General features: G+C 37.3%; 1 protein-coding gene across 1 annotated transcript in view; it reads left to right on the forward strand.

Moving 5' to 3' along the window:
* Positions 1-22046, forward strand: part of THSD7B (thrombospondin type 1 domain containing 7B) — a 535886-nt gene extending 513840 nt beyond the window's left edge. Inside the window, exons 20-26 of the mRNA XM_077151771.1 lie at positions 4364-4523; positions 5564-5737; positions 5838-5933; positions 8226-8308; positions 10497-10689; positions 14492-14579; positions 21781-22046. Coding sequence (XP_077007886.1) covers positions 4364-4523; positions 5564-5737; positions 5838-5933; positions 8226-8308; positions 10497-10689; positions 14492-14579; positions 21781-21862 — 876 coding nt within the window. The 3' untranslated portion in view covers positions 21863-22046. The remainder of the gene's footprint in view (positions 1-4363; positions 4524-5563; positions 5738-5837; positions 5934-8225; positions 8309-10496; positions 10690-14491; positions 14580-21780) is intronic.
* Positions 22047-22581: the final 535 nt, after the last annotated feature.

Genomic DNA, 22581 nt, shown 5'->3' on the forward strand with positions numbered 1-22581 from the left:
TTGCAATGCAGCATTATTATCTTGCTGAAGTTAAAAGCCCATGTATTTTAATAGGTCCCAGAGGAGGGGAAAAGTGTGGTACATTTGTTTGGTCCCCTTTTACAGTAAATAAGATAACATGCCAATTAATTAATTCAGTAGTTACCTAATGGCTTTAAGTATGAATATTTTGTCTACTCGTCTAAAATCTTCTTTTTCTATGTTTTCAGCCTTTTTAAAGGCTGCTTGGAATCACTTGCAGTTAAGAATATCAAAGGAATAATTCTTCTTATAACATGATAGCTCTTATTAGAGTAGAGAAAAATCAGCTCTAACTCCCTTACAGAGGCCCATTGCAGGGAGAAAAAAAAAAAGAGGAAAGTACATTATGAAGAAGAGAAAACAGGGAGGGACAGAGAACTGACCAACTCTAGATGTACAATTGCTACAGTAATTTGCTGCATCTATTGAACAGTCCCTTTTATCTTCATACATGCCAAGATCTTTTTTTTTTTTTCTTTTTTGATAGTCTGCAAGCTTGTCCCTTGCACCATTTTTGGAAAATACCAAAGGTAGTGTTTCATTTTGTTCTCATATGCTGAGTTTTTTCTGGAACCACTGGGGCAAGGATGGTAAGGGGGTGTGGCATCTGTTTGAGACTCCCTGGCTTGGAGATTCTGGAGCCACCAAAGGAGTTGATTAATTTCTACCTGTAGAAATTTCAGAGCTCCTTCAGATTTCTGGGCAGGTTTATTCTCCCTCACTGAAGCTTCCAGTCACAAGAAAACTCTGGAGTTAGATTTAATGCAGGAAAAGCCCTCAAGAAACAAGTCTGTAGTTAATTATTTTGTGCTCTGGGCACTTTACCCAAGCAGGGCCAATCAGCATTCCTCCCCAAGAATTTGGATTGGAGCTGAAACTGCCCAGTGATGTTGTAATCAGAAACTCTTTGATGTCATATTTTTCTACTTTGTGCATAAAGTCAATTGGAAACAAGGGAGAACAAAGGAGACACAAAGAAAAGCAGAGGCTATAAAAGAGAAAGAGTCGTGATGGTATCTGAGTTAGGTTTTTCCTGAGCCCAAGTTATATTCCTACTCTCCCTGCCACCTGATTATTTTAATGCTCTTTAAAATAACATAATATCTTTTTAATGAATTGCTTTCTCCTTAAATGATATGTAAGCTGAGTGTTTAGAATTACTGATCAAAACATATGGGGGCTTTTGCACGCAAAGGAAGAATACTTGCTCTCTCACAGATGTATTTCTGTTCCTCCTTGGGTATATCATATCCTAACCTGCCGAATGCAGGTTGGAAACCCATTCACTGAGGGTGGCAACGAGCCTGTATATTTTAGTGTTTGATTGCCATCAAGAAAGATTAGTGCATAACAAGAGAGCTTGCTCAGGATACAGTGGAAATACCAATTTTGTCACTGTTTTATGTGGAAAGAGATTAGCAAAAGGAAGTGTTTATCCTCAAGCATAATTTTTTTTTTTTTTTTTTAGTATTTCCTGACTCTTTTCAATTTCTTCAGTTGATAACATGTATCCACACATAGATTGATATATCTGTTTTATTTTATATGATTTAGGAGCTCAGATAGGGAGTCTAGCAGTCCTAATTTTGGTCAAACTTCGGCCAATTCCTAGCTCTACATTTCTGGTCAAGTGCCTCACCTCCCCAAGTCCCTGATTTCTCTTTCTATGTCATGGGGTCACGAAAGTACCTATTTTGCTGGGTTGTTTTTGTAGGGATTTTGTAGAAATAATCCATATAAAGTAGTTAGCATAGTGCATCATATAAAGTAAGAGCTCAATCAATGTTAGTTATAATTTTGATTAGAATTATGATTATGATTATTAGTATTGTCTGCCTATCCACATCTGGTGGAGATGCCAATTCGGTGTATACAAAGCCTTCATTAATTATCTAATGAAGTGGACAGTGGAGAGCTAGCAAGAGAATATTCATTGCTTCCGATCTTGCTAAAAATTTAACTAGTTTTTAAACTTAACTATTTTAAAAACTATTTTAAGACCCAAATATGCAGAGTCTCATGAATGTGGGTGAATGAACCCTTACTTTACAAATGAAAGAATCATTGTGATGGTGATTTATCTTCATATTGGGACTGTTGTTGCCAAAACTTTAAGAGATTAAGGTTTAATATGGGCTGATCCCAAGCTTCCAAGAGCGTTTTGTTGTTTGTCTTGTTTTTTAAAGTGATCTCCTGTCATTTCTTCATAGGAGTATTGTGGAGTTTTAAGCAAAAGGTCTAATCAGTTGAGCCTTATGTTACCTGAGATTTCAAATATCAGTCATTTCAAATTTCATATATACTGCATTACTTTCAGACTCCTCTCTAAGTACACAAATCTAATACTCTCTAGTAAAATATACACCTAGATAACTCTGCAGTGGATCTATCATCAGGAATAATAACTTACATGAGAGAACCCCCCCAAAAAAATGAAAGTCAATTTACACTAGTTATTTTCCAATTTAGGGAGTAAACATTTATTAGAGCATTTGCTTTGAATGAATCAACTGTAAATTGATCTTTTACTCCCACTCATCTCTGAAAAATGCATTTAGACACCAAATCATGGTGCGTTTGTTTTGGTTTTTAACATTTCACAGAAGCCCTGGAAATGATTAGAGCAATTAGGAGGTATTGCTAAATCAAGCTTGAGAATTGCCATCTTAGATAAACAAATCACAATTCCTGTAAAAACATCTCTAAAGAGGACATTATGACCCTAATTTATGTTTCCCCTCAGACTCTTTAGAGTTTAATTTGCTGCAACTTAGACCCCTCCAAGTTGTACCTTTTCTTTTTTGCCAATATATCTTTGCGTCTCATCCTCCTTTATGGAAGGCTTCTTTCTCAGCAGCCACTCTGTGCCACTTTGCCCTTTGAGCAGCTTATCCACATCCTGCTCTTGACACCCAGTAACCACTGTCACTGTGCCTTGGCCTGCTCAATGCCAGCCAGTGTTTCAGTCCCTGGCCAGAACACAGTCTTGACTGCATTAGTGGACTGCCTTGTTCTTCATCATTCCTGGCTCTACAGGAGCCAAAGCAGACCCAAGATCTAGGCAAGTCCATGTCTATGTCTTGCAGTGGGAGAAGGGAAAAGGAGATGCAACTATATCCCAGTGAAGATTTATAATGGGTTATAGCATCCCTGCCTACAGCAGCAGAGCTGCAAGATTTTGTCTCTGTCTCTTTGTGTTTCTCTCTGTATCTCCCTTTCTCTCTCGCAACATGGTATTCATGAAGACTCTGACTCTTCCACCAACATCTGGATTCAGTTTAAGCTGAGTAACACAACTTCAGGGTGGCAGTACTGCCGGGATGGACGTTGATCAATGAGACCTAGAGCGAAGGAAGAGCTGGCCTATAAATGCCTCTCCCTTCCTCATCGTCTCCCCATGTATCGTTCTGAGGCATGGTGCTACCACAGGTCCTCTCTAGGAGACGTTGTGGGTGACCAATGGAGTTTCCTTGTGAAGTTGAGGCCTGCTGGGTAATACACTATCTCATATTTGCTTTCACCCCTTTTCTACATCAGTACTCTTTTGCCTTTGCTCTTGCTGCCCTGAGACTGTATGAAAGCATTGCCTCAGGCTCTGTTTTCTAGAGCATCGTGCAAAAGGAGAGGCTATCAACCGATGTTTGATCTGAGGAGAAAATACTCATCTTATTGTATCTGCCAAAAATACTTCATCAGGCAGATGGTTGGGCCAGAAAACCAGTAAGAACCCTTTCAATTCTAATATTCTGTTTCTGTGAGATACTGCACAACATTTTCCTAATTGCTCAGACTAACCTGTGTGGGATTTGTATGAAGTATCTTCAAAGAATATTATTCAGCACAGAAGGCACTCTTGGAAAACAACTTCTTGTAGCAGTAGTAGGAAAGAGTGTTTTGCTGGAAACCCAAAGCTAATCCATGTTAGAAAGCACTGAATTCCCTACAAAAGCAAAGCAAGCAAAGTAAAAGAGAAATTTATGCCCTGTGGCTGTACATGCTCTCCTGGGGAGTGATTATGGATTAGACCATTTTATCACATACACCTAGACAAATTATGTATTGTTTTTATAATCCTGGCTGAGTTCCAAAGTGAATTGTCATATTCTGAGTACATACATTCCATGGTCTAAATTTGCATTTCTAATTTACTTTCTCTACCAGCTCAAGTCAGCCAAGTATTGCTAAGTGTTGCTTTGTTGTCAGTAATGGAAAGATAACTCCCAAGAAGAAAAAGCTGTTGAAATGTACAACTAGGATTTTCTTGGACTAGGGGTGGCAGGAACCAAAATTCTGAGATGCTAATTATTTGGGCAATTCTGAGAGTTTCTTTTCACTCTAACAGGGTGGAGACTGTGGCGAAGGAGTCCAGGTTCGCAGCCTCTCCTGCATAATCCACAACAGTTCCATCTCTCATAGAGCTGTGCATGTAGACGATGCACTGTGTGGAGAAATGCCCTATCAGCACAGCATCCTGAAGCAGCTGTGTTCTGTGCCTTGCCCAGGTATGCAACTCTAATGATTAGGAGCACTTCTATGGTGATCCTGTAATATTTTTTCTAGTATTTTTATTCTGGAGAAGTTCTACTTCATCAAAGTTCTTAATTAACTGGAATTCCTTTTTTAATTGTGGTTATCATTTTGTCATATACCTAGTCTTTCCATGGAGGCAGAGCATGTAAATGATAAAAGCACTGGACTTGGAGATTTAAGACCTAAGTTAGAATCTTGTCCCTACCAGGTCGATAACAATATCTGGGAAAGATAGTCTAACTCCTTTGAGCAGTGGTTTCTTTATCTGGAAATTGTGCTCCCCTGATCCATATTGATCAACAAAAATATTGGCTAAATCCATGCATGGATGGATGCATGCTGATGGCATTCTGAGGTTTGAGAAAACACTCTGTAAATAGTATAATTCTATATAATATGAAGGTCATAATTAGCTCATAAAGTGTATGAGTTTGTTTCAATCCTAATAACACAGCTAAGCATATGTGACGTAGCTTTGATGTAGCTAATATTCTTATAATTTGGTGCGTAACATATTTTTATAATTTTGTATATGAACAACATATTCTTATAATTTATATATATATATACATATGCATATAGATGATTGATAGATAGATTCCAAACAGTAAGTATTCTCTGGGCCAAAACATACACCATTTTTGTGATCTGTTTCTTCCCTTTTATGTGGTTTCTGTGAATATCCATTTTATGATGTTTTTATGCTGATCCTTGTAAACTGAGCTGCTATAATCTTTACCTTGCCATCTTATTATCATAGGCAGACATACAGTATTCTCTAGATATGACAACAATTTGAGGCAGAGCAATGATAATCTAGTTTCGGGCACTATCTTGGTAAAGTAGAATACTTTCCTAATTGGAAAAAGAGTCAAAATAGGATGTGTGGTATCTAGAGCCTGCCTGTATCACTGGCACAATCACACATCTCAGTGAGAATTCTGTCTACTTAAATGTTGTCAAGTGCCAGTTTCCCTGCTGTTTCCCTCCCCTCTGTTGCACAACCATCCAGGAGACTGCCATTTAACCGAGTGGTCAGAGTGGAGCAGCTGTGAATTAACCTGCATTGATGGGAGAAGCTTTGAGACCATGGGTCGCCAATCTAGGTCAAGGACATTTATCATTCAGTCTTTTGAGAACCAAGACAGCTGCCCCCAACAGGTTCTAGAAACACGTCCTTGCACAGGTACCAAGAACACTTTTATATTCTTTAGCCCTAATAGATCAGTGCTTATTCTATTTTTATGTAAGATGTACTAGAACTGCTGCATCTTATTTACCTGCAGGAGGCAAATGTTATCACTATACATGGAAAGCAAGTCTTTGGAACAACAACGAGAGAACTGTATGGTGCCAACGTTCAGATGGCATTAATGTCACAGGTATTCCTGCCGAGACTTGTGTGGATGATTCAGAAAGATCTCCAAGTGTTACTGTTTGTGAAAGGAAGTAGCTTACAAATTTTAAGCAGTGGATGAGTGGGCAGGCAATCTTAGGGATTTTTATGGCAAATTGTTATTAGACCTTTGCATCTTAGAAACCAAGAAATTCTAAATGAAACCCGTAAGATGTCTAACAAGTCAAATAAAGAAATAAACTGAACCATGGTGAAATTTTCCTTTAAAATGACAGATGCTATCTTACTAGAATTTTAAATCATATACCTTATCAGTAAAATTATTTTGAAGGCATACCTGAACATATTATATTCCTGTGCTACATAAACAGAAATTCAAATTAAGAGTGTTGGTAAAGGTAAAATAGAGATATTAAAATGTATTTTTAGTAATTAAAAAAACCTTTTTGCTATAAATTATAGTTGCATGTTTTCATTTACTGGAAGCTTAGCATTTGAATAGTTTGCTAATCATGATTATGACATAATATCCAAATATACAATGTAGATTAATGGAAAGTTTCCTCATTCATGATGGTAGGTACAATTTATGGTACAAATGGTCTTCTCAATAAGTTGAAATTAAAGTTTTAGAGTTTTTTTATGTTTTCTTGTCAGAGCAGATTAAGTTGATATATTTTTACTAAGTTTGGCAGCTGACTAGGTGCTTATCCTAGGGAAATTATCAGTACCATTGTTCTTTTATTTAGCTGTTCTTGCATTATTAGCACTCCCTTTAATCCATAGCTTATTCACAGCAATCTTTTTAAGTGACTTGTCCACTTTGAGAGTTGTGTTGTTGTTAAAATCAGATAAGTAGTAAATCTAGGGCGGTACAAAATGGTGGCTCAGCGGCAGATTTCTTGCCTGCCATGCTGGAGACCCGGGTTGGATTCCCGGTGCCAGCCCATGCAAAAAAAAAAAACTACATAGGTAGTAAATCTACCAGCAACTCAGAAAGTATTTTGCTCTGCAAGATGTTGAAAGTAAACTAACTGGTAAAGGCAAAACTATCTACTCGTAATTCCTCAGGTGCCATGTACCCCATGTGATTATCCAGCAGATAAGCTCAGATCACCAATGTGGGTCAGTCTACTCCATACTATTAAAACTAAATTTCATTTTCAAAATTTAAGCAAAAATGTTTTATAAATGGTATAAATTCTAATATTTTCTTCCCAATACCCAAGAGCCCCCTCTCCTAGGAGTACATACACTACTTTGCAGATCACTGGTTTATAGAGTGGAAAGCACTCTTGCAGAAACAACTGGTAAAGTGACAGGACTGTGTGGTTATTGACAGTAACACTCAGTCAATTTCATACTTACTTGCTAATTCTAGATTGTGGGTTTTCTTTTTTATTTGTGTATTGACAATTTGTTTTATTTATGCAGTAACACTGTCCCCTACCTGCCTTAGGCTCAAAGCTATCCTCTAGCTATATAATTACCTATAAGTGGTTGACAATTATAGCAAAGTAAAGGCTAGAGTCTGTAAATGTAACCAATACTACATAAATCCAGGTTAACTACTACCTTTGTAAAACAAGTCAAGTGTTTTCCCTAATTGCCGCTAGGCTTTTTCCTATGTCTCTCCTTCTACCTTGACTCTAATGAGGGAAAATGATTTTCAGGTCCTAGAAACAGACATCATCTCACCTTTCATTGGAAAAGTGTTTACTGAGCACCTACAAGTAGTGCATTAGATATATTATTGCCCTTCCTGAAGTTGACATATTTCTACTTTAAAATGTGTGAGTGTGTATGTGTGTGCATGCGTGTGTATGTGTTGTGGTTGATATACATTAAAAAATGTCATCAAAGTGTTTGCTGTTGGCCTCCCAAGAATCGAAGAGTGTCATTCTTTTGGAATTTCAATTGTTGGAATGATCAGGCGAGTTCCTGGCTGTAGAAACATATAGGTAAAATGAGTATTTAAAGAGATACGTTTTCTGCCCCAGAATTTAAATGGAGATTTGATCAATTCTTCTACTGATCCTGATATTCATAAACTAACTTCAAGCATAGCCATTTGATATGATCACACTGCCAGTCAGCAGGAGTAAAAACTCTACTGTAAATATTCCCCCTCAAACAACGCATCCTGAGGTCATCGATAAAATAGGGCTGCGCTACGCTGTTAGCAGGTGGATTTTAAAAATAATACTGTTGCCATGTGACCAGTGCCAGAGGTTTAAAAAAATAATAATAATAACCAAATATATAAGAGTGTTTATCGTAGAGAAATCCACAGATGACGGTGGGATTTCTTTTGTAGGAGGCTGCTCCCCTCGGGCACGGCCTGCTGCTATCCGCCAGTGTAACCCAGCCTGCAGGAAGCCTTTCTCTTACTGTACACAGGTGAGTCACGGGCTGGAGCGCTCCCTAAGTATCTAACTGTTGTGCTACACATATGCTGTGGGATGCTCTTCTCCCATCTGCTGCGGCCCACCAGCAGTTCCATGTACCACGATACCATCTAGAGGCACTTGTGGGAGTCATCACAGCTATTAAGCATTGCTGTGCAGAGCCAAATGTTAGAAGCAGCCTTTTGTTGTTGTTGTTGTTGTTTTTAAATAAATGTGTCTGTGGCCAGTTTACCTTTCAGGCATGGAATTTACGTTTGTTCTATTTACTAATGAATATTCTCCTAATAAAAAGAAGTTTTATTTCTTCTATTTTAACCTTCCATATACCTAAACTTTTTTGAATGATATTATAAATGCATGTTCATATTTGCCAAACGTTATTTGTTAAAATTGTACCACAATCGCTATGGTATGAAAAAATTTGATTTCTTCTTAAATAAGTTGAGTATGTGGTTTTAAGTTGGATATATATATATATATTTTAAAGCAGGAATTTTACTCTCTTTCTCTTTCTCTTCACTCCAGTATAGCATTGCTCAGGATTTAATGTAAAATGTGTAGTGGATTCTATTCATTGGTGCTCAGTGTGCAGTGCATATATAATTTTTTTAAATATTATGTCATGTTTCTTAAAGAAACATGTTTCCTTTTATACTGTGTTCATTCCAAACATGTTTTGCTTAGAAATAATTCATACCTCAGTCCTATTTTACAGCTCTTCTACTTCAGGGTGGTTAAGTTCTTTACCACAGAAAAGACAGTGGCTAGGTTTGCAAAGGAGAAAAGAAAGGAAAAAAGAGAAGATCAGCAACAACTTCACTTGGGATAATGATGTTTGCAAAATTGAAATTGTAGCTTTCCAACACTAGCTGGATATCTTCTTTAATAAAGCATACGTTACCGTTGTCCTTGAATTCTTGGCTTACGTGACTAGTCACCATTTTTCTCTCAAAGGGATGTGTCTTGAAAGGATGGCTTTAATAGCTGAGAGTATATAACTTTTCTATATTAGGTCTCTCCATTGAACACAATGTGTTACCTTCAACTAAAACCACTCAGATGTATCATAATAATTGTCATTATTGGAAACGTGTTACCTGTTCGCTAAAACTATGGAGAACTTTTCATTTAGGATTTGTTTTTCTGATCTTCTCCTTTGTAGAAGATTGGAATGCCCTGGTTTAGTTTTAGTATCTACTGCTCCTCATAATCTTGTGCTGGGTCACCAATTGGTGACTTAAATAAATCTGACTGATTGATAAGGACTGGCCTGAGTAACTGTGTGAGGCCGGAGCCTGTTCTGAAAATGTCAGAAAAAATGGCTGATGTAAGGAACCCTAAAAGCGAAGTCATGGAGACTCATAATTTTATGCCTATCTTTTTTTTTATTCTTTTCTTATTCTACTGCCTGTATGTTTGCTGGAGGAACAGCAATTATTTCCAGTTTCACTTCCAGAGACAAACAGCCTTCTTCCTCTATCATACATCATCTTAGTCAGCTGCTCAGAAGCATTCATTTGCACGAACAAGTACTAAGGACACATAATCACAACAGCAACTAGGGAAGGACTGTGGCCTGACCCTCGTGTCACTACCAGGAGGCGTTGATTTAGATGGATACATGGCTCATCCATCCTTCTCTTGGATTTGTGGCTTTGGTGAAGTCTGTTTTCCTTCTGGCCCCTGGGCTGCAGCCCTCCTTTTGAGCAGAACCAGGCATAGGAGCAGAAAGGTGGTTGGAGTTTTAATGTTCACTAGTAGAAGGTGTTGTCATGTTGTCACATCATTCAGAAGCTGCGACAGTGGAGGATCTCAAAAGGCACAACACTCAAAGAAGAAATATACATGACCCCTTGCTTTCTCAGTATGAAGGGCAGGCTGGAGTGAGTGGGCAGAAATCTAAAACAGTAGAGGGGAGAGTGGAGGATCATCTGACTGAATGCCTTGAACATTTCTAGCAGAGAGAAAACAATGTAGGTAATGCCATTTACGAAGGATTGTGATTTCCTGTTTGGAAGAAAATGAGCTACTTACTGTATTTTCATCTTATTGTCAAGCTACTTGCTGAAAACCCTAAATTATCATGGTTATCATGCAAATATTAAGTGATTTCAACATTAAATTGTTCTTTTTCTGTACAACTCACTGTGTAACAATAAAAATATTTTTTTATGCTGTAGGGTGGAGTCTGTGGTTGTGAGAAGGGCTATACAGAGATAATGAGATCAAATGGTTTCCTGGATTACTGCATGAAAGTACCTGGCTCAGAGGATAAAAAAGCTGATGTTAAAAACCTTGCTGGTAAAAACAGACCTGTGAATTCAAAAATACATGATATTTTTAAAGGATGGTCTCTTCAACCTCTTGACCCAGGTGTGTGTTAGTTATGAGTAAGATATGCAAATTTTCTCATGGGAGGGGTTCATATTGTGACCACTGTGCATAATGGAAAGAATGGAAAAAAGGAGAAAAAGAGGTGGGAAGGAAGAGGCAATATCGTCTAGCTCAGGGTTTCTCAAATTTGCATATTGTATAATGTATGCTCCCTTTAAATATAAAATGTTATCAAGGATAGTTGAAGATTATCGTGTCTAAGAGACAATGAGTTAAGAAAGCAAAATAATATCCTTTGAAAATAACTTTTAGTTGTAAATTATTTCTGATAAAGAGTTTAGCTTTTATAACTGTAAACTTTTTAGACAACTGAATGGAAAGTAAAATTTGAATAAATTCTTAAGGAACTTGAGATACCTGAAAAAATATCCGTGGACTCTGTCTAATTTGAGAAATACAATACAGTTGGAATGGCAAAAGCATCCATTTCAGAGATAAACAGATGTGGTTGGCATCATGGCCCAGAACTGACCTGTTTTGTGATTGTGTGCAATTTTTTCACCTTTGGACCTCAGTTTCCTTCACCTCTCCAGGCCTCAATTTTCTCACCCATGAAATCAATTTAAGAGTACCTCCTGTAAGATCGTCATGGCTATTAATTAATTAGCACCATGTCAGAAATAGGACTCAGAAATTGGAGGTTATTAGGATTGGAATCAATATTTATTAGATATTTTCTGTGTGCCCTATAGTTCTGTGCTGGCTGTGTTTCATAAATCATCCTTTTAGGTCCCCACAACTAATGAGGCATCATTATCACCATTTTAGAGATGGAGATACTGAAACTGACAGCGCAAACTAATTTCACTGAGGTCGCAGCACTAGTGAATGAGGGGAAGGCAGGTCATTAAAACCTTTACATAGCACTGACCTTTGCTTCCCACTTTGTAAAGTGGACCAAGAAAAAAGGCAAGGTTCTCTGTGTCTATCGTACATACCTCTTCTAGGGCACAAAATGTAGGAATGACCGAGGGAAGTGGCATACAGCGTGGAGAGAGAAGAGGCAGACAAAGTTCAGGCAAAATATTCCTTGAAAACTTTCCTCATAGTCCCTAGACCTTTGCCCTACTAGAAAGGGCCTTGATAATTTACTTAAACAAAGCAGAAAATAGGTCCATACCCAAAGGGCCCTATCTTAAGTGGGAGACACAAGAGTTATATACCTCAAGCAACTTTTAAGGGTACCTACCATATCTTATTCAACTTTTGATTCCCCCATATGGCTAGGCGTTTCATAGTTGTTGAAAGCCATCTCATTAGTGTTATTATTAAATTAATAGTAGATTTTAATTTGAGAGAAGTCTGATGTGAAATATAGCCAGGCTCACTCTGTGGCTTGTAGACACACTTCTAGGAGGAAAATTTTGGGTGAGGAGGAAAATGAGTCTCCAGATCCACAAATGAGGATCTTAGCCTTTAATTCATGGATGGGCTTTTAGGGTTTACCTACAGCATAAATAATATTGTGTATGTGAATATATACATGTGTGTAAGACATTAGTTATCTGAGGAAAGAGTTTATAGCTTTCATTATGTTCTCCCAGAGTGCGTGTAAATTGCAACGTCATCTCAGGAGGACAATTAGGCAATAGCTATCAGAAATTTTGTGCTCAAACATTTTGATCTAAAATTTCTCTCCTTGCAATTTATCATACAGATATATTACATATTTATTAGAAGAACTATGTAAATAACATCCATTACATGATTGCCTGTTATTTAGCAAATGACTGGAAACTAACTACCCATAAATAGAATACTGGTAAAGCAAAAATATGGTATAACTGTGCAGTGCTACCTCATAGAGATACTAAAAAAGATGAGGTAGACTTGTTCTATGAACTAGCATGGAGATAGTTCCAACATATATTAAGAAGGAAAATTGCAAATTAAAGTGAATGATATGCACCATTTGTGTCTTTTTAAAAAGATGCATGTGAGTGTGCGTCTGCAGGGAGAGTGGGCTGTTCCCATATGCTTGTATGTGCAGAAAAAAGCTGTAAAAGGCTATCCAGAGAAACTGGTAGCAGTGGTGACTCCTGAGTAGGGAACTGAGAGAAGATGTCAAGAAAACTTTATTTTTCACTACACATTTTTTATAGTAGTTTGAAATTTTATCCCGTTGAAATTCTTTTAAAAAGTTTTATTAACCATTTTTTTAAGTAATATGGCTAATATATAAAAACCACATGTTTCTAGAGTAGGGATTTAATAACAGTGGATCCTCCCAAAACTTCAACTCTATGAGGTTTTGTTGGTAATGAGAAATAAGAAGCATTCTCACTCAGGGAATTGTTTTGTGCCAATGTAAAAAACTTAGGGTAAGAGATTTCATCATCAGTCTTTCAAAGAGATCAAAATCAAAGCTTTGCTAAAAGTTTTATCACCATAGAAAAATATCATAACTACATTGAAGACACATTCTAAAAACTGATTAAAGCTTGAAAATGTCCTGTAAGCAAAAACCATAATACGTAGCCATAATGTAATTGAAAGTAATTGTGATTTTATTCAAAATAAGTGTTTACAGTAGGTTTTTATTGTTTTTATCCCATAGAGACCTTGAGAATAAGATGCTGATATGTGTATTTTGGACCTGCGGTTAATTACATTCATGTAGTGTAATGAACCTTCTGTGTAGGCATATCTTTCAGAAAGGAGTGCAATTCCTTTGGGATGCTAAGACTTTGCTTTTGTCAGTTTAATTCTAAGTTTAGCTAGCTATATGTTCATATAAAATAGAGCAAAATAAAGAGATCATTAGCTTGCCCAGAGGCAGCTCAATTTTCCATCACATGTAGAAAAGCCAAACATACAATCAGATTATCTCTTACATAATAGTAGTCACTAAATAGATTAGAATAGTTGGATAATCTGTTTTCCTTAACTCTAGAAGACACCAAATCCAAAATAATGACTCCTTGTACGTATGTAGTCATAAATTTATAGTCATTCAGTGCTTACTTAGCATGACTTGATTAGCTTGTTTGGTTATGTAGTTTTTGTTGGCCCAACATCACTCAGGAAACAAAGCCACCAAAAATGGGCTTTGCATGTGGGATTGTTTTGTTTTTTATTGGAATTTTCTTTGTTCTCTTTTACATTGTCAAAATGTTTTGAAATACTGCTGTATTACATTTGAACACACTTGCACATAATATCAGAATAACCTTCCGATTGATTAGACTTTATGAAATGATTGCCAGTGTTTGAAATTGTGAAAAAAAATTTTGATTGTCTTATGTTTTACATTTTCACCTGTTTTGTTGCCAGTTAATAGCTATCATATATGGATATTTATACCCATATATCATTTATGAAAGTCATTTATGAAAATATCAGAATTCAGGTGAGAAATAAAACATTAATCTAAATAAATGTTTCAGTGCCATGCAGTCACAACCTGTTTTTGATGGTTAGTTCGCTAAAGGTCAGAGTAATGCAAACCGTTTCATCTGTAAAAGTCCATGGAAAATGGTACCATGTTATATAATTTAAAGCTTGTTTTTTTTAAACAAACATAATTTCTGGGAAGGAACCATATTCCAGTGTTCTAGGAATGGATCCCTGTCAATTCCAAATTATTTCTGGCAGTTTGCAGAGTGTGCCCCAAATCACTGACATCTGGAGCTTGCTGAGCAGTCAGCTAAGGCACTGATGCTCATTTCACACCCAGAACTAATGTCCAGCATGTGCTTGTCAGGCATTATGCTGTCCTCTCTCTGGAATGCTGTGGAATTCCATGCACTAAGTTGCCTCTCTTCATCTCTGTTTTAAACAGATGGCCGAGTGAAAATTTGGGTTTATGGCGTTTCAGGTGTCAGTTTTCTTGTCATGATTTTCCTAGTATTCACTTCCTACCTTGTATGGTAAGTACTAATTAATAAAATGTCTATTTTCCATATTTTTATGGGTAGACTGTTATACTGCTAAAAGAAAATTTAGGTCAGGGACATTGGCCCTTATAACACAACCCTTGAAGTCACAAAGAATCTCCAGTAGTAGAAATGGGAATCCAGTGCTCTTAAGTTAGGTAGTTAAAGTAGGAGATGGTTATCTTTATAGTGCTCATTTAAAGTAACAACATTCCTTTATTTGGTTTTTGAATAGTATCAGAAAGTATAAAAAGCAAATCATGAGGCAGGACATTCTCGCTTTAATATTTTGAGTAAAACCTTTTAGATGAGTGATTTTCAGCCTTAACTGCATCTTAGTATTCTGAGGCACTTAAATAATACTGATGCTTGGATGCTGATTTTATTTGTCTTAGGTATGGTCAGCTCAGGTGTATTTTTAAAAGCTCCCCAAGTAATTGCAATATGCAACCAAAGTTGAGAACCCCTATTTTAGATGATTCTAGTTCTAAAATGCCTATTTTGACCAGTTAGTTAAATTGACCAATAGGCTCAAACAACCTATTAGTTCACTTTAAATAGTAGAGCCAGGTGGTTTTCTACACTGATCAGCTATGAGAGAAAATTTAACTGACTGTCAAATACAGGAACCTCATTTTTTTAAGCAACTAGTTCCTGTAAATGTATTATTCTCAGAAAAGGGATGATTATTTATTGCACAGAATATATTTTAGTTGATGAGCTGCTCTTGAAATCAGATAAAAGTAAATATATTTGAATGTTTTCAAATGTGTTAAGAATATTTTTTTAGCTTCCTAAGTAGAATTTTCAGACTTTTTTTTTCATGAGATCAAAGGGTTACTTCATTTTTTACTCTACAACTAGCTATATATAATTCTTTGTCTCAAACACTATTTCCTTGAGAATGTTTACCCAAGTTTTAGTCTCAATTCAAATCTAGCCTTATATTCTGCTTCCAAGACTACAGGTTTTAATCATTACTCTGGGTTATTGAAAGGTGATGAAGAATATAAGATTAATTTAGTTGTTTCTGCCACCTGTTGTGATTGAAGTTGAATCCCTAAAAACTGAATTTCTATCCAACTAGTGTTTTTACAATGTTACGTGAAAAGTAGCACCTTTTGTTAATTATTCATTCTGTAATGAAATGATTTGACTGATTTTGAGGTTTAAATTGATACAATTTGTAGGTATTGCCTAGATCCTGTCTTAATGAACTAATGTGAAGTTGAACACTTTATATGAAGTTTGGGGTAATAAGAAGCATTTATTACCAGGAAAAAAAAAATTAGAGAAAGAGGACAAGATCTTAAAATGCAATACTGAGCATGAAGATTTGACATATGGAAAATGGCTCTCAAAGCATTAAGACAATACAGAAAACAATACAGTGTATTTTAACTAAATAATCAGATAAACTCCAGGAGTCTGTAAAAACCTTGGTGAGTTCTAGCTGTTGATAGTCACATCGTCAAATCCAGACTCTACGGTTCCTTCTCCCTCAAATATCTAAGAGTTAAAAAAATAACTTTTTAATACTCATAAATTTTGTTTTTTACATTTCCCTATTCCTTCCAACCTAAGAATATGTTCACTTTAACCCATTTCTTCAACAAGAAATATTTATGGGGGCCTTTCTCTGTGTAGTTGTAGGCTCTGGAAATTCATTCAGTATATCACTGAATTCTGGTCATCCATGTTAATTTTCTAGAAAAAATTTTAAATGTAAAAGATCAATGAAATTTCTTCTTGCTTTTCAAGTGGCCGAATTACACAAGTATGTAATTATATGAGTATTATTTCTTGTATCTTTTTTTTCTTCCCTATACCAGGCCCTAATTATTCCCATCTAGATGTAGCCCAGTAGCGCCATATTTGGACTCTATATCTGCTCCCTTTTGAAGTACACAGACAGATATTATTTTTTCCTCAAATTTAATTCCAGATGATTATTCCCCTTTTGGTTCAGATAGCAGCAGTGGCTTCCCAGTAGCAGAAAAGGAAACTCAAGTTCTGTTGCCTAGCCAAGCAACTAAAGTCTTCCAAATGTGAGCCCAGATAACTCTTCCAACTTCAACTTCTATTGATTTCCTATGCCCTGGAAATCTTGGAGTCATCATTTTCTTCCTGAGGGAAAAAAAAATTATTTTGACTTATAGATACACTTTTAAGGATTTAGATAAAATAATAAAGTATATACTCTAAAAATTAATCCATGTGTTTAATTGCACAGTCTCATTAATGATACTGTATTGAATATTAATATTTCCTTATAAATTACTGTTTTTTATAATTACATGTTCTGTAGTGTTTTTATTCAAAGCCCACATCTGTCTTTGAAATCAGCTACTTGATCATTGCTTTAGTCTCCCTTTCCGTAATCCAATACAGACTGTCAGAATGATCAGATTCCTTTCAGTACAAGTTGTTAGAGATATGGCACCTATTTGAATCTGTCTGTGCTGCTGTTTTCAGAAATTTTTACCCGAGATCCAAGTATCTGTTTACATATAGTAGGAAAGTTGATTACTTTATTGTTCCTGAGTATGGATACTTATGAGCTTCAAGAAAAATAAAAAACAAAATAACTTTCTATATTGTAAAAGTAGTCCTTCATAATATGAAAGATTTTATAGGAGTTGAATATAGGGCTTACTCCCTCTTTCTGGGTGGCAATTTTGTGGGAGAAAAAAACTCCTAGTAGCACATGAAAGTGTTGAGTGCCCAAGGAGCTTGATGTATACAACCTACTCTCAAATGTTTAGAAAATAGAAAAGGAAGGAAGGATGGGAAGGGAAGGGATGAGGGAGAGGGGAGGAGAGAGGGAGGGGATGGGAAGGGAAGGGAAGGAAGGAATGGCAAATGTCTATGGCAAAACATTAAAAATTGGTGGATAAGGGTATCATGGTGGGAAGTATTTTCGAGTTCTCAGCTTGGAATCATATAATTTTTTGTAACTGACCTATAAGTTGGAAATTATTTCAAAATAAAAAGTTTAAAAAGAAACCTATAGTGGGACACTAATTTAGCAAAGAAGTGCTTCCTACCTCCCATTCATTTAGAATGGATTCTCCATTATAGCTATTGAGATGCTACCAGTTCTTCCTGACCCAACTCAGATAATACATTTCCCTTGTTAAGTAGCCTAGAATAACTTATCTATGCCTCCTCTGTGACATTTACTACATTCTGGTATTGTCATTATTTGTATAAATGTCTTCCTCCTCTTCCAAACCCCAAGGACTTTGTTGGGGGAGGTAATGACTATGTTTTATTGATCATTTTTTAGAGCACAAGTTTGATGAATATTTATTGAACAAATGAATAAATGGATGAATAAATGAGTACATTAGTAAAAACAAATTTACTGCCCATGACTTTTAGAGACAAAGGTCAAGAGAAAGGTTCAATATTTATGCGACAAACATAAAGTACTTTTCATGGATTGTTTTATTTAAGCCTCACAGTAATCCAATGAGGTGTTGCTACTTTCACCCCCATTTTAAAGAGGCAGTATTTGATCTTCAGAAAAGTTAAATAATGTATCTAAGGTCAGCTGCTTGGCAGAATCAACTCTAACTTTGCCTGATGCCAGAGTATGTGCTCTTTTTACTGGTCCTTCTGTCCCCATAGCTTCTTTCCCTTGAGTAATCCTAAAATCTCTTTAGATACAACATAGTGCCTATAGCTTTCACCTTTTTAAGAGGTTCCTTGCCACACAGATAGCATAAGGGGACATCTGGGGACACACATATGTTTGCTATTACATATGAGCTGCCTAAAGAAACCCAAATAGATATTTTCACAGCATCTAATTCTATTAAATAGCTTACAGGAAAAAGTTTGAGCGTGATGGTTTTAGAGGTTTTATATTTTCCCTCAAAATAACAGGCTTACAACAAGAGAACTGCTGTGATATGTCAGATCTTAGGTATATACTTGAGATGAAAGCAATTTATAATAACATCAGAAAGTGCTTTTCAGAAAATATAGAAAAATTGTCTTCTTAAAGGCGATTTTTGCACATCTGTCATTAGTGTTCAGAGTTTTAGAAATAATACTGATGCCGCAGCTATCCTGACAATAAATATCCATGAGGCAGTTTCGTGAGCTTGTAGTTGACCCAGACACAGTACCTGGAAATGACTCCAAATAAGTACATCCTTCCGCCCTTGCCCAGCACAACTTAGTAAGGGGCCCCAGTCCTGCCTAGGTCTTGAGAGTGGCTCAAGACCCCTCACCAGTAGCTGCCAAAACAAAAGCCTTTTTGTGGCCTTCATTAACTATTTAATCTCCACTGGCCCAGGCATGGGTCCTTGCAGTTTTAATTCAGGAGTGTTGAAAAATATCAGCATTTGTCTGTCAGTCCACAATAAGCTCACTTTTCTGGCTTAATACTAAATTACGAATAACCCTGGAAGAGGTCACTTTAAAATGTCAGTAAGTTACCTCTTGCCACCAGGGTGGCATAATAGTTTTAGCCCTCATGCCAATTCTAGCAGAGATGGTGGCTCTCAAAAGTTCTCCTCTGGGAAGTTAAGAGGCTACATCTGTGTTGACCAGGAAAGCCCAGCATGCTGGGTTAGGGATGGCCACCACTGGTACAGGACGACTGATGGCCCTGGTGCCAGGTATTTAGTGTGACAGAGGTGTCACACATTTCTGATAGCCAGTCGCAATGAGAGGTGAAGAGAACAAGTAGATAACAGTAAGGAAGAAAGGAAAGCCCCCTAGTTGCTGGCTTTCCCGAGGCAGTCGTGCTGCTCAGTCCTCGGCTTTGGTTCTTTTTCACTAGCCAGGAAGCTCTGTAAAGCCACAGCTACCCAGCAAATGTTCACCTGACTTCAACAGTTGCTAACATTTGAGAGGGGGCTCATCTCTTAAACTTCACAAAAGTTCACAAATATCACATATTCATAGTTGTAATTTTGGTATCTGTCAACTGAGAGACTACACTGTGTGGAGAGATGGATAATGAACCAGGTCTTTATCCCAGTGATCCCCAAGGCACCCCACAGCTCACAGAAATCCAAGGCCTCCCTAGTAGGAACCCCCTTTTTTTTCCCAGAGGAGGACACATTGCATTCATTATGTATGTGGAAGCTGATGTAAAAATGCCTGTGCATATTTTGAGCAGAATTTTTCAGGCCTTGCCTACAGCAGCTGGCCAAGTTGACATGCCTCCAAGGCATCATTATGGACTCTTTATAGAGATGCTGCCATCTCTAACACTCCTACTAGCCCTTAGCAAATGCTAGTTAAGAGTGGATTGCTAAAATCTCTGGAACTGCCTCCATTCCTTCCTCTCTCCCCTCTCCCAACCCATATTCCCTGCAAGAACAAAGTGGGGGGGGGGGGGGGCATAGGAGGAAGTATAGGGAAGACCTTTATGGGCATTTCAGATGAACTTCCCCAGGCTCTTTATGACATTACACATTAGGACCTCCTCACCCCACCACAGTGGACGTACAAGCTGTCATTTTCTCTTGTCTGTGCACTTTCTTTGGTACCTTAAAATGCTGTGAATTAGAATGTTCAGGTCCCCATTTCAGCTGGGTTCATTTTTTATGCTCACGCCAGGGCCCAGGAATATAGTTTATAGCCACTAGAATATACTTGAATGGTAAGATAAAGTTACATTGACTATTATTCAGATAATTATTCAATACCCCTGTGAAAGCTGGAGAAGACCTAAGAAACTAGAGGGTGAGGCTCTCTCCACAGGGGATTTTGAAGCATGTTTCAGCATCTCCTCAGTTTCTCTGGCTGGAAGTTGTCTGCCTGCCGTCCATGACTAGCAATCAGGTACCTCAGGAAGCACCGATGGCATGCCAGGGGCCAGGGGAAGTGATTACTGTTAGGGCCCGTACTTTTTGTTTTAAGTCCACATTTTATTTATCCTTTAGCTTCCATAATTTGCTTCAAACACCAAAGCACAAATTAATGTTTCTCTTTGAATTAGAACTTGAGCATTTTAAACTAGGTGATTCTCTCTACAACCATTTTAATTTTATCCAGGATTTTTTATTGTAGTAAAACTCACATAACATAAAATTCACCATTTTAACCATTATGCTAAGACACAAAAGACAGCATACTGTATGATTCCATTTAATATGAAATGTCCAGAATAGGTAAATCTATAGAGACAGAAAGCAGATTGGTGTTTACCAGGGAGTGTGAAAAGGAGAGGAGGGGGGTGACTGCTTAATGGGTACAGGGTTTCCTTCTCAGTGATGAAAATGTTCTCAAACTAGATAGCGGTGATGGTTACATAACATTATGGATGTAGTCAGTGTCACTGGATGGATAATAAATGCAACACTAAAATAAATTTTAGAGAAAGTTGCAGGCAGGAGAGAGGTGTCTCCCTGTTGGTGAGAACAACCCAAAAGAGAGCTGGGCTCAGAAGGAATGGCAGGCAAAGCAGGGACTTAGGAGGGAAAGGAGCAGGTATGGTGGTGGGCATGTGCGTGGAAGAATTTGAACTATGAATATTAATAAATGTAAATTGAGATCCACCCATACAAAGAAATAAGGAAGCTAGTGCAGAATGTTTTGCTTGGCCATCGGAGGCACCACTGTTTGGTTTGGGAATGTCACTCAGCTGCAGCTTCTCTTCCTTCGAGAGGGAAAAGCAGCCCTCCCTGACCTGGCATAGTTGTAGACCTGAGGTAGTACAGACACCACTGGGAATGGCTTTACACAGAGCAGAACTGGTGGAATTGTTCCGACAGATCCTGGTGACTTTGTAGCTAACATCAGCTTTCAGGCCCTGGCAGAATTGTGTTTACTTTAAAAAAAAAAAAAAAAAAAAGTAAAAAGACTAGCATCAGGCACAGGAGCCTGGCTGCTTCAGCTGCATGTGATGTAAACATCAGTGATACAGAGGAAGGTAGCTGAGCGATTACCAAGAGGCGATGTCCCCATTACAGTAGATAAGGAACAGGAAAGGAAAAGAGCCCTTTCACTAAGTTGGTTGTTTCCACTAAACCATTTTAAGTTATTGAAAAAATTATGGCTTCTCCTTAAAAGAGGGTTAAAGTAGACTGGTATTTATAAAAGAAACCCCCAAGTCAGAAAAATGAATCTTTTGTCATTTAACATGGTGAATTTCTATACCTCAAAATTGTCTGTCAGATGTAACAGTGCTCTATGAACTCTCTTTATCTGTGGAATTCTTTTCCCTCTGCAGCAAGAAGCCAAAACCGCATCAAAGCACACCTCCCCAACAGAAGCCTCTGACCTTAGCCTACGATGGAGACTTAGATATGTAACCCGAAAAAGAAATCCAAATGTAGACATCAACTGCCTTAACCACTCTCTCTTTTGTAGCTCTCAGACTTCTCAGTTTTTTGAGGAATCTCATGATGTGATATATTGGGCAGAATACAAATACTGCAAAAATCATTTTGCCTCAACTTCATTTGAACATGAAGTAAAAGATCATTAGGTCTGCCATTTTGTTTTCAAGTTGTTTGTGGGTGTGAGTGTTCTGTTTTTTTTGTTTTTTGGTTTTTGTTTGTTTGTCTGTTTTCCCAACGGACCTGAAAACCCTTCTCTTCCTGTTTGGAAATGGGAGGAAGAAAACATGATGGAATTCCTACAGACCTGAGTAAACTTTATCTTCAGCAGCATGATGACAATCCAGAGGAAAGTCCAATCAAGGCATTTACTGTAAATGATGAGTCTGGCATTGCATTTTTATGCACTATATTAGTGCAAGTCTTTATTCTTCCCATACTTCAATACTGAGTTTTCTAAAGTTTACATTGGTTCAGAGACTTTCAAATCGGATTGCCTATTTTCATGAACACAGAGAGACTGGGTTACCATTGAAGAAATTCTCTGAGTTTTTACCTTTAAATATTATATTTTGTTTTGTAGCCAGGGGATGATGGCACTTAATGGTTGCATCTGTTGAAAACAATAGTGTGTGCGTAATGGTTGCACTCGATGAGAGATAGCTGGTTTCTGAATGAATTGTGTTCTGAAT

This window comes from Tamandua tetradactyla, chromosome 3, assembly GCF_023851605.1.
Source record: "Tamandua tetradactyla isolate mTamTet1 chromosome 3, mTamTet1.pri, whole genome shotgun sequence".
NCBI lineage: Eukaryota > Metazoa > Chordata > Mammalia > Pilosa > Myrmecophagidae > Tamandua > Tamandua tetradactyla.